The sequence below is a fragment of the Megascapheus bottae genome, chromosome 8 (assembly GCF_031878675.1).
Source record: "Megascapheus bottae isolate mThoBot1 chromosome 8, mThoBot2.hap1, whole genome shotgun sequence".
Classification (NCBI taxonomy): domain Eukaryota; kingdom Metazoa; phylum Chordata; class Mammalia; order Rodentia; family Geomyidae; genus Megascapheus; species Megascapheus bottae.
In genome coordinates, this window is record NC_143516.1 from 19,910,904 (window position 1) to 19,925,230 (window position 14,327).

Sequence of the window (14,327 nt, forward strand, 5' to 3'; positions counted from 1 at the left end):
TCTCCCTCTCTCCCTCTCTCCCTCTCCCTCTCTCCCTCTCTCCCTCTCTCCCTCTCTCCCTCTCTCCCTCTCTCCCTCTCTCTCTCTCTCTCTCTCTCTCTCTCTCTCTCTCTCTCTCTCTCTCTCTCTCTCTCCTCTCTCCTCTCTCCTCTCTCCTCTCTCCTCTCTCCTCTCTCCTCTCTCCTCTCTCCTCTCTCCTCTCTCCTCTCTCTCTTCTTGCCAGTCCTAGGCTTGAGCTCAGAGCCTGAGGAATGTCCTTGGGCATTCACGAAGACCCAGATTTGATTCCTGTGTATCACATACATAGAAAAAAGCTAGAAGTGGTGTTGAGGCTCATATGGTAGCGCTCTAGCCTTGAGAAAGTCCAAGGACAGTGCTCAGGCTCTTAGCTCACGCCCAGGACTAGCACAAAAAAAATTATTTAATAAAGTAAATAAAGACTATGGCTGTGCCAGTTACCAGTGGCTCACTCTTGTTTTCTTAGCTATACAAGAGGTTAAGATCTGTGGATTGCAGTTCAGAACCATCCTGGGCAGAAAAGGCTGTGAGACACTTATCTCTAACTAACCACCAAAAAGCTGGAAGTGGAGAACATAGCACAAGTGGTAGAGTATGAAAGAAAATGGTCTTACTCTCTAACCCAGAGTGGCTTTGAACTTGCGATTCTCCTACTTCAATATCCCAAGTGCTAGAATTATAAGCATTCACTCCACCATCTGCCCTTAAATTCTTTTTTTTTGCCCTTAAATTCTTATTCTTAACCATCTTCTCACATAAGCAAGACAGAGATATTTGTAGAAGAGTTGTACCTTAAATCTTCTTACCGTTCATGTTTTATAAAGCAAATACTCTTGAACTATTTTGACAAGAAAGAATAAAAGAGTACTTAAGAAATGTTTAGTAAGACAGTCTTTTGTAGGGAGATCAAAGATACATCCTCTTGGAAATGACATGGAGTAAGTTTAAAGTCTTGCATCTAATTTTTGCTTGTGTGTTGGCACACTGCTGACACCAAGGAAACATTGAATTAAATTATTTAGTCTCTTTCAGAGACCAGTATCCTCCCTGCCCTGCCCGGTAGATAAAATCCAGGGCCTCAAACTTGCTAGGCAAGTGCTCTCCCACTGAGCTACACTCCTTATCCTTGAAACCAAAATCTTCCTTTTTTCTTTATATTTCCTTAGATCCCAATTTATTTTTTTAATTTTATTTTTTATTACTAAGGTAATGTATAGAGTGGTTACAGTTACATTCACCAGATGGGTGCATTATTTCTCACACATTGATACTCCTTATGTTTCTGTCCCCATTTCCCTCCCCTTCCTCCAATCATCTTGTTTTCCCCCTTTCCCTTTCCTATTTCAAATAAACAAACGTATATATAATGTACCAGGTAACAAAGTCAGTTACAGTAACAATATGAGATTAACCAAAGGGCAACAAAAGAGAAGAGAAACAACATAGTACATTAAGAACAACAATCATTCAAGATAAAGCTCTTGGGGCTGGGAGTTTGGCCTAGTGGTAGAGTGCTTGCCTAGCATGCACGAAGGCCCAGGTTCGATTCCTCGGTACCATATACATAGAAACAAAAAGCCAGAAGTAGTGCTAAGGCTCAAGTGGTAGAGCTCTAGCCTTGAGAAAAGTCCAAGGACAGTGCTCAGGCCCTGAGCTCAAGCCCAGGACTGGCAAAAAAAAAAAAAGATAAAGCTCTTGTTTCCATATCCTGGAGGTCCTTTCATTTAGTCTCATCTTATATGACCTTATGTATCTTGGTTTTGCACTATTGTAATCCTCTGCTAGGAGAGTCCTAGATGTGTACTAATTATTACGACTGAGGGAAACCATAGAACCTATGTTCCTTTGGGTCTGGCTTACTTCACTTTTTTTCCAAGTCTTTCCATTCTTGAGACTGAAATCTTACTTGACAAGATTTGCATTTCTAACAGGGACTTTCTGGGCTTTTCTGTATTCTGTTTAATCATTAAAGATTGTCACCGAATATAGGATTGATAAGTTCTCAAAGAAAAATTCAAATTTATAAATCTTTAATTCATTTGTATTGGCTTTTATAGTTAAGTTCAAAGTTGTAAAAGACATCTATTACAGTGTAGTATTTTTGAAAGAGTAAGTTAATATATTGCCAGTTGCTGGTGGTTCACACCTGTAATCAATTATAGCTACTCAGGAGGCTGAGATCTGAGGATCACAGTTCAAAACCAGCCTGGGAAGGAGAGTTATGAGACTTTTATCTTCAATTAATCACCAGAAGAGTAAGATAATATAGAAAGGATCTTAACCTTTGAACAAACTTGTTAACTTGTACTTGAAGGGTTGATAGTTATTTTTATTTTTTGCTAGATATCTTCATTTTGTTATAGCTTTTTTCTTTTGTTTATTTGTTTGTTTTTTCTGTCTTTGATTCTTCCCTCCCTTCCTTCCTTTTTTTCCTTCCTTCCTTCCTTCATCATAGGGATCAAACCCAAGCCTGGCTTGCTAAACAAGTACTCTACCACTCAAGCTTTGCCCTCAGCCTTTTTGTTTTTCTTTTTTTCTTTTGAGATAAGGTCTTGCTACCTTTTGTTCATGCTGGCCTCCAACTCACAATCTTCCTGCTTCTGTCTCCCAAATGGCTGGAATCAGGGGCATGAGTCACCCTACCCTGCTTGTTTTCTTACTCTACTTCTTCCCCCTCTCTTCCTGACCTCAATATGTTGTTGACTCAGGGACAACAGTATTACTATGGTGATCAAGAGATAAATTATCATTTCAGCTTGGTTTAGAAAGTCTGTCTCAAAATTACTGACAGACAAGTTAGTATTAATGAATAAACAACAATGATAGAACACTGGTTAGAGATGATCCCTGATCTCATATTTCACATTGTAGTCATTTATTTAGACAAAGGATTATCCATCAGAAGGAATGGAGAAAGGGAGAGAGGGAGGGAGGGAGTGCTGTGTGCTCACCCATGTGTACACCCATAGGAAATAGTCTTTCTCATCCAAATGTCAAGTAAAGGAACTTTGACAACTCTGTCATCAGTCCTGATTGGCATCCAGGTCTGCTGAAATTGGTACTTAATGAAGATATATATGAAAGCTTCCAACACTTCTAAGTAGACAAGTCCAGGATCCAAATGGCCTTTGTGAGAGGAACATGACATTAGCACATACCAGAGTACTGTATCATAAGACAGGCCTGCTACAGAAAGGATAGGTGCTTGTTGCCCAATGGATTAGGTAAGGAGAACATTAAATGGATCAAAAGACCAAAGAGACATTCTTATGCCCCATACCCTCCTAAATTGGCCTTGCCTTTAAGGGTGAAAATGTAAAGATCTTAAGACCTAAAAAGTAAAGGGTCTTGTGGACAAATAGAAATGCACCTAAGAGTGACACTGGCAGCTAGTACCTTCACCTTTTCCCTCATCTTGGGGAGAGACTCCAGTCTCTGCCTTTTAGCAGAATGGTGCATTGTTCACCTCCAGAGTCAGACAGCCAAGCCTGAAGTCTAGCTCACCCAGTCTAGTTCATCCACTTGTGAGATGCCAGGCAGGTTGCTTCATTTCTGTGTCTCAGACTTCTCATAATAAGTTTAATGGCAGTGTCTGCCCTGCAGCATGGCTGTGAAGATAAAGCCTGTAAATCACTCAGTGTCAGCAATACAATATAAAGGAAGAGCCAGAATGATGATGATGATGATGATGATGATGATGATGACGACAAAGATGAGGATGGCCAGTCATGTGACTGAAACTAGAGAGACCTGAGAATGAATGACAGGCAGAAGGCTATGCATGCTTCCTGGGAGGGGCTCAGAGATACAGCCATGTGAGGAGAAAGGCAAATTCTCTAAGAAGTGTAGGGGATTAGGGTTGAGGTGGTCGCCAAAAGAGTCCAAGGGTGGCCATTAATCTATGTAGCAAAACTGCCTTGCTTGAGCAGGAGCTAAACACAGGTGAGAATTCCAGAATTGATCTGATTTGCTTCCTTTTCTCAAAAGTCATTCCCACAAAGGAAATTCTTGGTCTACCCCTGTACTAAGGAGGGATTTGGTTTTCCCAATTTATCAGCTGCTGTCTCAGCACCTCTGTCCCATTATCCATCCTTTCTGTACTGGGAAGCAGGCAAAGCAGGGGGGCCCCTCCCCTCAGGAGACAGTGTTTTGGTTATCCTGAAGTGCCACCTTTGCCAGACATTTGTCCATTGTGTAATTTCCTTCACCACCAGCTGACAAGGCTTTGGATTATCACCAATGTTCAGTGTAAGTCACCTTGCTTAAAAATCATTCAGCCCTAGACTTTTTTTTGTGTGTGATACTAGAATGGAACTCAGGGCCTGATGTGCACAAGACAAGTGCTGTACCACTGAGCTATATCCCCAGTTCCCTCCAACAAACATTCCCAGTTCCTGTATTCAAACTTGCATTAGCCATCTACCAAAGCAGACATGAGCGCAGGGCAGCTACCATCTGCTGAGTGGATCCAGTGACACAGGTCATGCTGCTCAGAGGAAGTGACACTTGATGGATGACTTAGAGGGTGAAAGTTCACCAGTGGGAGGAGCTGTTTTGGACAAAGGTGGCAGGTATAAAGCTCAGGATCATAAGGCCTATCTAAGGAGTTCAACAGGGAACATGGGGGAACTAATAAGTCTTTCCAGATTTGTTGTTTGAGGAAGCTATGTCTGAGAACAGTAAGTGGGATGGATTTGAAGAGGCAAAAGGCCGGACATCAGAGGCCGGAAGAGTATGAGCCCTTAAAGTAACAGCAGCAACATCAGAGAGGCCCCTGCTGGGTCTGAGAGATCCTAAAAGGACCCCACTTGGATGTGTAAAGTCAGTTAGAGTATCAGTGAGAAGAAAATATGGGAGACCTTGAGTTTCCAATTCCATACTATTTGCTCTCCTGGAGCTAGTATGAGAAGACCAAAGACAGCAGGTTCTGTGCTGGGCAGCAGGATATGTGAGGGCTCTCGGTGAATATTCAGGTACAAATTGGAGATAGGCGCAAGTGAACCTACGTGCAGTAAGGTGTCCTCTCTGGCAGTGTAAGCTTTGCAGTCCAAGCTGAGGTAAAATCTCAACTCTACAAATAGATGGCACTATTGATTGTTAGGATGTCCTTATCAGTATTGGATTTGAGACCCAGAGTGTGGTATTATGCCAAACTAGAAAATCATATGAATTCCCAAAGGATGGTAGGATTCAGTGTACCTTCTTCTACCTTATTGTTGACCTATGAAGTTGTCCTAAAAATTAACAGTACTATAATTGCTTTCCTCCTGTTTTAGAACCTGTGTTTGTTAAATGGGGACCACTGGCCCAGGCCTGGCAATTAAGGTTTTAAACCCCAATGTGTTGCCTTCTTTTTTACTTTTCTATAAAGCTGCACGAGAAATCCTCTGGCTAGAGAAGGAAGAGCGGGCCAGGCAGTACTATGAAAAGCACCTGGAGGAGCGGAAGAGGAGGCTGGAGGAACAGCGGCTGAAGGAGGAGCGGAGGAGGGCGGCAGTAGAGGAAAAGCGAAGGCAGAGGCTAGAGGAGGACAAGGTAAGAAGGAGGCCCCTCTGTTCCCCTGCACCAAGGGGAATGCTGTGATTGCCACCTCCTGGTAACCTTGGTCTCAGCCAACCCAGATGCTGGGGGAGCTGGTGTGAGGTGGAGGGACGATGGGCTGTTCAGTATTGCCTCGGAGCTTCACACTCTGCTGCAAGCCTGTAACTGATGAGTGTTCAGTTCAACTGGGCTGAGCATTAAGCCTGCTCTAAGTACAGGGCCCTTCCATTCATAAATGTTTTCACAAACATGCCTTGTTTAACACTTCCTCAGGAATTATTTTCTTTTTACAGTTCTCCTTATTAATCTTGAAGTTCTATTGTACTGTTCTTGTGCGTTCTGTTAGTTATTAGCACTTTATTCTCATGTCTTGGCCAGTAAATGAAACAAACTAGCATTCGTACTTCCTCAAGAAATGTTACTTTCTTAAGGCAGCTGGGCACTGGTGGCTCATGCCTGTAATCCTAGCTACTCAATAGGCTGAGATGTAAGGGTTGTGGTTTGAAGCCATCTGGAGCTGGAAAGTTCATGAGACTTACCTCAAATTAACCACCAGAAAACCAGAAATAGAGCTGTGGCTCGGAGTGGTAGAGCGCTAGCCTTGAGCAGAAAAGCACAGCATCCAGGCCCTGTTCAAGCTCTCTCACCAACAAAAAATAAATAAATACATAAAAACTTCCTTAAGGAAGTATTATGTATCAATTTTGCATATGGAAATTAGACCAAAGTCGTACAGATCTTTATTGCAAGGATCAAGAACTATAGGTCCTCAGGTTGTGAATTCCTTTTTTTTTTTTTTTCTTAAGTGGGTCATGGGCTTAATCTTGGCCTGGGTGCTGTCCCTGAGCTCTTCAGCTCGAGACTACCGCCCTACTCTTGAGCCAAGCCCCACTTCCCATTTTATAGAAGTTAATTGGAGATAAGAGTCTCAGGTCCTTTTGTGCCTAGGCTGGCTGAACCTTGATCCTCAGATCTCAGCCTCCTGAGTAGCTAGGATTACAGGTGTGAGCCACCACATCCAGCTGTGAATTCCATTTTTAAAGAACAATACTACAAGGACTGCAAATTGTGGTTCAATGGTAGACTCCTTGCTTAGTATGCATGGGCCCTAAATTCAATCCCTGATATCTCAAGAAAAGGGAAAATGAGCTAAGTACATATTCCTGTCTTACCACCACTTGGGAGATTGAGACAGAAAGATCATTAATTAGTTGCCTGAGCTACCTCATATATCTGTCTCAAAAATAAAGAAGTAAATGAATTAAATTAGATCATAGAGCATGCACTGAGTATCCGATTCGGAGTAGAGCTGCACTACCACACTTGTCTGTGCTGACTGAGTCATAGCACCTAAGATTGGGTCATTTACTTGAGTGTCTGAGGTACACCAAGTGCTTTATGAACCAGGAGCTGTGGTTTCAGTTTCCTTTAGGAAGGATATTATTCCCACCTTAAGATAAAGCATACCAGGTTTAGAAGTTTGGCCTAGTGGTAGAGTGCTTGCCTAGCAGGCAGGTTCAATTCCTCAGTACATTTATAGAAAAGCTAGAAGTGGTGCCGTGGCTCAAGTTGGTAGAGTTCTAGCCTTGAGGAAAACGCAAGGACAGTGGTCAGGCCCTGAGTTCAAGCCCCAGGACTAGCAAAAAAAAAAAAAAAGGCATAACAGTATAGCCATGTGCCAGTGGCTCATACCTGTAATCCTAGAAACTCAGGAAGGTGAGATCTGGGGAGCACAGGTGGAAGCCGGCACAGGTGGAAGCCGGCCCAGGCAGGAAAGTCCATGAACTCCAAAAACCAGAAGTGGAGATGTGGCCCAAAAAGTAGACCTCCAGTCTTGGGCAGAAAGGCTAAGGGACATCATTCAGGCCTTAAGTTCAAGCTTTAGTACTGCCCTCTTCTTCTCTCACCCCTCTAAAAAATAAAGCACACCAGTTAGGAAATAACAGAACGGTGCTTGAGTAGAGTGGGCTCTGCCTTAACTTGTAGGAGGTTCAAACACCCAGACTGAATGTAACCACTGACTCCGTGGTTTCATTCCAGGAGCGCCATGAAGCTGTGGTACGACGTACGATGGAAAGGAGCCAGAAACCAAGGCAGAAGTATAACCGGTGGTCATGGGGGGGCCCTCTGCACGGGAGCCCCAGCATCCGCAGCACAGGTAACCATTCAGGCACCCCTTCCAGGTGTCTAATTTTTGTAAGAGTACATTTGCTTCCCCCTCCCCCAAATCTGTGTTGGCAAAATGAACGTCCTGCTAAACTCTGAACTCCAATAATTAACTGGTGTTCCCATTGGAAGAGGGGTTGGGATAAGTTAAGGCCCTCTCCTTTCCCTTAGCTCATTTTATGTTGCAAAACTCCTTAGAAAAACCTATGCAGTATTTCTATACTATGCAGTATTTCGGGGCTGTGAAAGAGTTAACCAATTTTTTTTATTTTTATTATTCCTCCCCAGGAGAGTCATAGTATAGGACCAAAATCAATGCCACAAGTATGTATATTCTGTTGCTAAAGCAAACACTAATAGTCTTATTAAAGTGTGCAGGCAGCTTAGGCTAGAGGTGGTCACAGCTGTCAAAGCTTGCTCTTCCTTCCTGAATGGATATAAAAATCATACTGAAATTTGAATTCAGTAAAAGTCTTTATTTTTGTACTGTAAATTCAATTAGAATTTTACATAGCATGCCAGTTCTTTTTCATTTGTATGAATCTTAACTTTTATTATTTCCTTTGAAAAAAATCATGTCTTACATTCTGTCCTCAGGTGGTTTTGTTGAGTCATCATTCACCTTTCTCGATTTAGCAGGCTTGGACCACCATTTGACAACTCTGGGTGGTACTAAAAAATATGGAACAAACATTCCTGTGATTGCTGACTGTCTGCCTTGTAGTTAGCACCTCAGACCGAGGGCCAGTTCATCCATAGTGGGACCATCACACCTTAGCCATAATGCATGTTTACTGTCTTCATACTGCATAGATCTAGATCTGAGATTCGCACAGTCTAATAATAAGTCTGATAATGCACACAGATGACTTAAAGGTGTCGAAATAATTAATTAAATATGGTATGTTTGCTTCCCCTTTAAATGATAACTTTGAATAAAATCTTCAAAAATACCTTTTAGGCCAGGCCCTGTGGAACACACATGTGATCCTAGCTACTCAAGAGGCTGAGATCTGGCGGATTACAGTTCAAAATCAGCCCAGGCAAAAGAGTTTGTGAAACTTAATCTCCAAAATAAGCAGCAAACTATATATGGAATTAATGTACATCTAATTTAGTTCCTCCCATTTTCATCAATACTATGTAGATATTCTTAACTTTTAGGTAACAATGTTTGTTTGTTCATTTGTGATATCCTTCCATTCCTAACATTCTATATGTCCTAACAATCTGTACATTTCCTATCATTCTTTTCTTTTAGAAGTTTAATGAGTCTCACCATAACTTACTTTTCTATCACAATGAACCAAATCTAAAAGCACATTTCTACCCTAAGCTCTTCATCCCCACTCTCAAGATATCTCATGACACACATCATCAAGCCTGAGATCATAAAGATCGCTTGTTTGTGATGGTTCATTTTTGCAGTAGTTTTGCATGCACACACACACACACACACACACACACACACACACACACACACACACACACATGCAACAAAGAAAAGAAAATGTGAGGATGGCTTTTGTTGACCTTCACTGAGACCTGTGCCTCACATCACATCATTACATTCCTTTCTCTCTAAATCTTTTTGTTAGGAATGCCCCCCAGAATCCCCCAGTTATGTGTAACGTAAGTCATAGACAGGTGTTTGGTGTTTCGTTTTGTTTTTTTAGTTGAAGTGTTTTAAACTAATTTTAAAAGCTCAATTGAAATTAGAAATGTTTCTTTTTGTAATGAGCATGGTAAGAATTTGGTCCCACTGTACAAAAATGGGTATATTTACCAACAATTTTACCATCCATTGTTTTTGCCTAAAAAAGTTTAGAAGGCATTCATCATTATAAGGTCTTCTCTCTGCTTCTAGTTGTCATTTCAGTAACCCTTCCCTGACCTTCCTTTTTTCTTCATCTAATTCAATTGTAGTAATATCCTGTATGTCAAGCTAGGGATATGAGTGAATATTTATTCAATAAGAAAAATGAATTGCATTTCTCACCTTTAAGTTATCTTTAATGTGTCCATTTAGAAAACTGTGCTGTAACAAAAGATCTAGACATAGAGCTGAAAATGTTCAATCCTAGTCTCCCTCCATCTCCGACCTAGGAAATTGCAATCCTGCATGCTGGCTGTCAATTAGCATTATCTCCATTTATCGTAGATCCAGACAGGCGGTCAGTTTCCACCATGAATCTTTCGAAACATGTTGATCCAGTCATTAGCAAGCGGCTCTCATCCTCCTCTGCGACTTTGCTAAATTCACCAGATAGAGGTACAGTGAAAAAGGAAATCCAAAAAAAAAGTGTTCTGTTATTTTCAATGTTCTTTTTAAAAAAAACTTTTCTGGATGTTTACAGATGAAAATAAGCCTCTGAAGTTGCTTTCCCTGCATTTCTTAAATAGGAAGAAAAAACTTGCAAGTAAAAAAGCACTAAACATCTGAGCGACATTTGCCTTGTGACAAGACTGTTCCCCATTTTAGACTGTGGCTGAATGTTGTGTTTAGCCGTGATGAAAGCGTGCTTCTGTGGACTCGGTAGTAACCGTGTACAGCTCCCGAAACTACCCACTATCCACAAAATGAACATTGCTTCCTCCAACCACATTGCCTCTGACTTTTCACCTGTACCCAAGAAATTCCAGGCTCTGATTTTCTGAAGAAAACTTTCAGTGATGCATGATGCTAGATTTCATTTTGCCAATTTATTTCTCATTTAACCCAACAGTTCTTAGTGCATCTTCTCCTATGTGTGATTGGATTTTCACTCCTGAAGGATCCAACTGACCTTCAAGAATTCCATTATCATTTTAGCCTCCTGAAAAGTTTCATAATCATAGTCTGCAATTAAACCTCTTTTCTGAGTTTTAAGTTTTATGCACCCTATGGATTTACAGTACATGAATGTTGAAGTATTTATAAAGCAAAGGTTTTATTTTACACAGACCACAGAAGAAGCAATCAAGCTTTTAAGATAAACTACTTATTTTACATTACTCAGAGGAGTTTAAAACCAAAGAATTATTTAATGAAAAAGCACATATGCTTTTAAAATAACAGATTGTGCTTATTTTAAGGATTTCATCTTAAAAGTAGACTATTTCAGTGTTTATAATCTTTATAAGGAATATAATGTGTGCATGTTCTGTGTGTGTCTTTATAAATTTTGTATTGTATAAAAGTTATTATGAGGGGCCGGGAGTTTGGCCTAGTGGTTAAAGTGCTTGCCTAGCATGCATGAAGACCCGGGTTCAATTCCTCGGTACCACATACATAGAAAAAAAAAGCCAGAAGTGGTGCTGAGGCTCAAGTGGTAGAGCTCTAGCCTTGAGAAAGTCCAAGAACAGTGCTCAGGCCCTGAGCTCAAGCCCGGGAGGGAAAAAGAAAAGTTTTCATAAATTTTGTTTCAGGCTATGTGCTGGTGACTCATGCCTATAATCCTCAGAAAGTTGAGATTTGAGGATTATATTTAAAAGCCAGTCCTGGCAGGAAAGGCCATGAAACTCTTATCTCCAGTTCAGTAAGAGAAAACTGGAAGTGAGGCTGTGAATCAAAGTAGTAGAATGCTATCCCTGAGCAGAAGAGCTCAAGGACAGCACCCAGGCCCTGAGTTCAAGCCCCACAACTGATAAAAAAAACTGTTTCATTAATACGTTATACTTTTAATTCTCTTCCTTTGTTATAAAATAAATGCTATATTTCCAGTTATTATGGACTTGGTCACAGTATTTTAATTTCATACCTTTGTGACCTGAAGCAAACCACAATTCGGATTTTGCAGGTCTCTTTTTGCTATGTATGTTGTACTGTGAGCTGAACCTGAGACCTCACCCTCATGCCTAGCTTTTTTGCTTTTCCGGCACTCCAGCACTTGAGTCACACCTCCACTTCCACCTTTTTGCTGACTACTTGGAGATAAAAGTCATGGACTTTTTTACCCAGCTAACTTTGAACCGCGACCCTCAGATCTTAACCTCCTGAATAACCAGGATTATAGGCATGAACCATCACCACCCAGCCAGATTCTTTTAAACTTTTAAGTTAAAACTGTCTTGCTGCAGTGGCTCACACCTGCAATTCTAGCTACTCAGGAGGCTGAGATCTGAGGATCACAGTGCAAAGCCAGCCTGGGCACTAAATAATGTGAGACCCTTTAACTAACCATTAGAAAATGGGAAGTGGCTCAAGGGATATGATGGTAGCCTTGAGCTGACGAGCTCAGGAACAACACCGAGGCCCAGTATTCAAGCCCCATGACCACCACCAACAACAAAAAACAAGTCTTGCTTACCACCTCTTAAAATTCCATAGCTAAAACGAGGATGAAAGTAGGGAGATAGATAATGAATTGACAGTGTCAATTTATGCTCCCATGCCTCCCTGTGTATATGTATGTATATATATATTGGGGATGCTGCATGATAACATCTAAGTGGGTATCTTGAGGTGCTTTGATCTGTTGGATGGATAATCCATTCCAGCTAACAAGGACCCTCTGAGTCTTCGGAGTGGAACCAAAACTACGCTCACCACCTCCTCAGCACTTAGTTGCTAGTCTGAACCTGAAGTTCTTACCTGCAAGGTTGACTTCTTTAGTCTGACTCACTGGAAGAATGCAGTGAGCATTGGAGAGGGCACAAGTAGAGGTAGATAAGCAATTAGTGGACACCCAGTAAACAATCCATAACTGAGCTGGGAAACTTCCCTGTCCTCATGAATTACACCTGGTAAATGGAACACCTACCTAGACAAACAGCACAAGAAAGCATACACACACATGAGAAGCTCTATTTTCCAAAAGATACTGTGAGTGTTCCCGCTCTCATAGACTACATCAGACTAGAAGGAACTCCCATTAGGCACATTATGAATGCAATTGCATCCTAATCAATGTCACCCTGATTATTTATTTGTCTTTTTTTTTAACTCTCAGGGTAGTAAGATGCTTTAGGCCGTTGGAAACAGTAGAAATTGTTCTGAATTTGAATGTCTCCAATTTAAAAATGCTTATGCTAATTGTTTATAAAGCCTAATTGTGCCTATTGTATAAAACCTAATTGTGCACTTGTATTTTACCAAACTAATGAGTTAGAAGTCTTTGTAGAGAAGTGGGTTTGTACCTCATTACTAAATAGTTGGAGTTTTCCCAATCTTGTGGCAGTGGTCTTAAATTTTAGCTGATAGTAAACTGAGGCTGGGATGCCATCAGGGCTGACAAGCAGCAAGAGTGCAGTTACCAAATGCACTAAAATAGTGGCATGGAAGAAAGCAGGACCTGACGTTTCTAGGTGATTTTATTTTCTAGAATGGCCCTAGAGAGATAAGACAGACAAAAACCATGATAATGAACCCTGGCTAACATGAAGCATAGGATTGTTAGTTTGTCTTTTATATGTTCCTATTTTCTAAATGTTCTGGAATAAGTGTGTTTATCATGCAATAATAAAATATACTCATAGGCATAAACAAAAAAAGCACTAAAACAGCCTCCTCCCTCTCATGTGCTTGCCTCAGTCTTTCAGAGTTGATGGAAGCCAGTTGTAGGTCTGTGTCTATTTCCTTTTAATATTTAATATTTTGATGATTGTACTTGAATATAGTGTTACATGAACTGATGAAATTATTTGATTAAAGGAAAGCTCTGATTGTTAAGTATTTTTTTTTTGCCAGTCCTGGGCTTGAGCTCAGGGCCTGATCATTGTCCTTGGACTTTCTCAAGGCTAGAGCTCTACCGCTTGAGCCACGGCACCACTTCCAGCTTTTTTTTTTCTATGTATGTGGTACCGAGGAATTGAACCCGGATCTTCGTGCACGCTAGGCAAGCACTCTACCACTAGGCCAAACTCCAGCCCCCTATTAAGTATTTTTAATTGCTACAACTAAGATTGTTGCCTTCGCAAATTTTATATTGAAAATTGGGCCGGGTGCGTGGTCTAGTTGTACAGTGCTGCCTAAATGCATTAAACCCTAGGTTCAATTCCTCGCTTTTACATACCCAGAAAAAGCCACCAGTAGTGCTCTGGCTCAAGGGGTAGAGCTCTAGCCCTGAGAAAGCCCAAGCACAGTGCCTAGGCCCTGACTTCAAGCCCCATAACTGGCACAAAAAAGTGTATACATATATATTTTTTTAATTTTATGTCTCAAACTCAAGATCTTCCTGCCTCAGCCTCCCACATGCTGGACTTTATAAGCATATGCCCAGCTATCTCATTGTCATATTTTTAATCAGTTGTAGGGCTTGAACTCAGGGCCTAGGTGCTGTCCCTGAGCCTCTTTGTGTTCAAGGCTAGTGTCCTGCCACTTGAGCCACAGCGCCACATCTGGTTTTTGAGTGATTAATTGGAGATGTGTCTCATGGGGACTTTTCTGTATATCATTATCTTTAGACTTCCTAATTAGCTTTTTCCTAACACAGGACAGTCTTCATTTTAAAGTGAAGTTATCTTCTCTTCACTTAATTTTGGTTAACATATTTCCCCCTAAAATCTCAGATATCAGAGGACAAAGTAGCAGACTTTGAGATACATTCTCTGTTTAACCTGAGTAGTGCTTCAAGTCTTATTTGAATTAGTTGCCAACTTAAAAACTATGGAAGCTTTCTTAT

The 14,327-nt window shown here is 41.0% G+C and overlaps 1 protein-coding gene across 7 annotated transcripts in view; it reads left to right on the forward strand.

Annotated features, from left to right (window-relative positions):
• Map7 (microtubule associated protein 7) overlaps nt 1-14,327 on the forward strand; it is a 138,662-nt gene that overhangs the window by 94,387 nt on the left and 29,948 nt on the right. For all 7 annotated transcript variants that reach the window (XM_090338065.1, XM_090338063.1, XM_090338064.1 and 4 more), the window contains exons 4-6: nt 5,390-5,553; nt 7,600-7,717; nt 9,887-9,997. In XM_090338065.1, the coding sequence (XP_090194191.1) occupies nt 5,390-5,553; nt 7,600-7,717; nt 9,887-9,997 (393 nt within the window). The remainder of the gene's footprint in view (nt 1-5,389; nt 5,554-7,599; nt 7,718-9,886; nt 9,998-14,327) is intronic.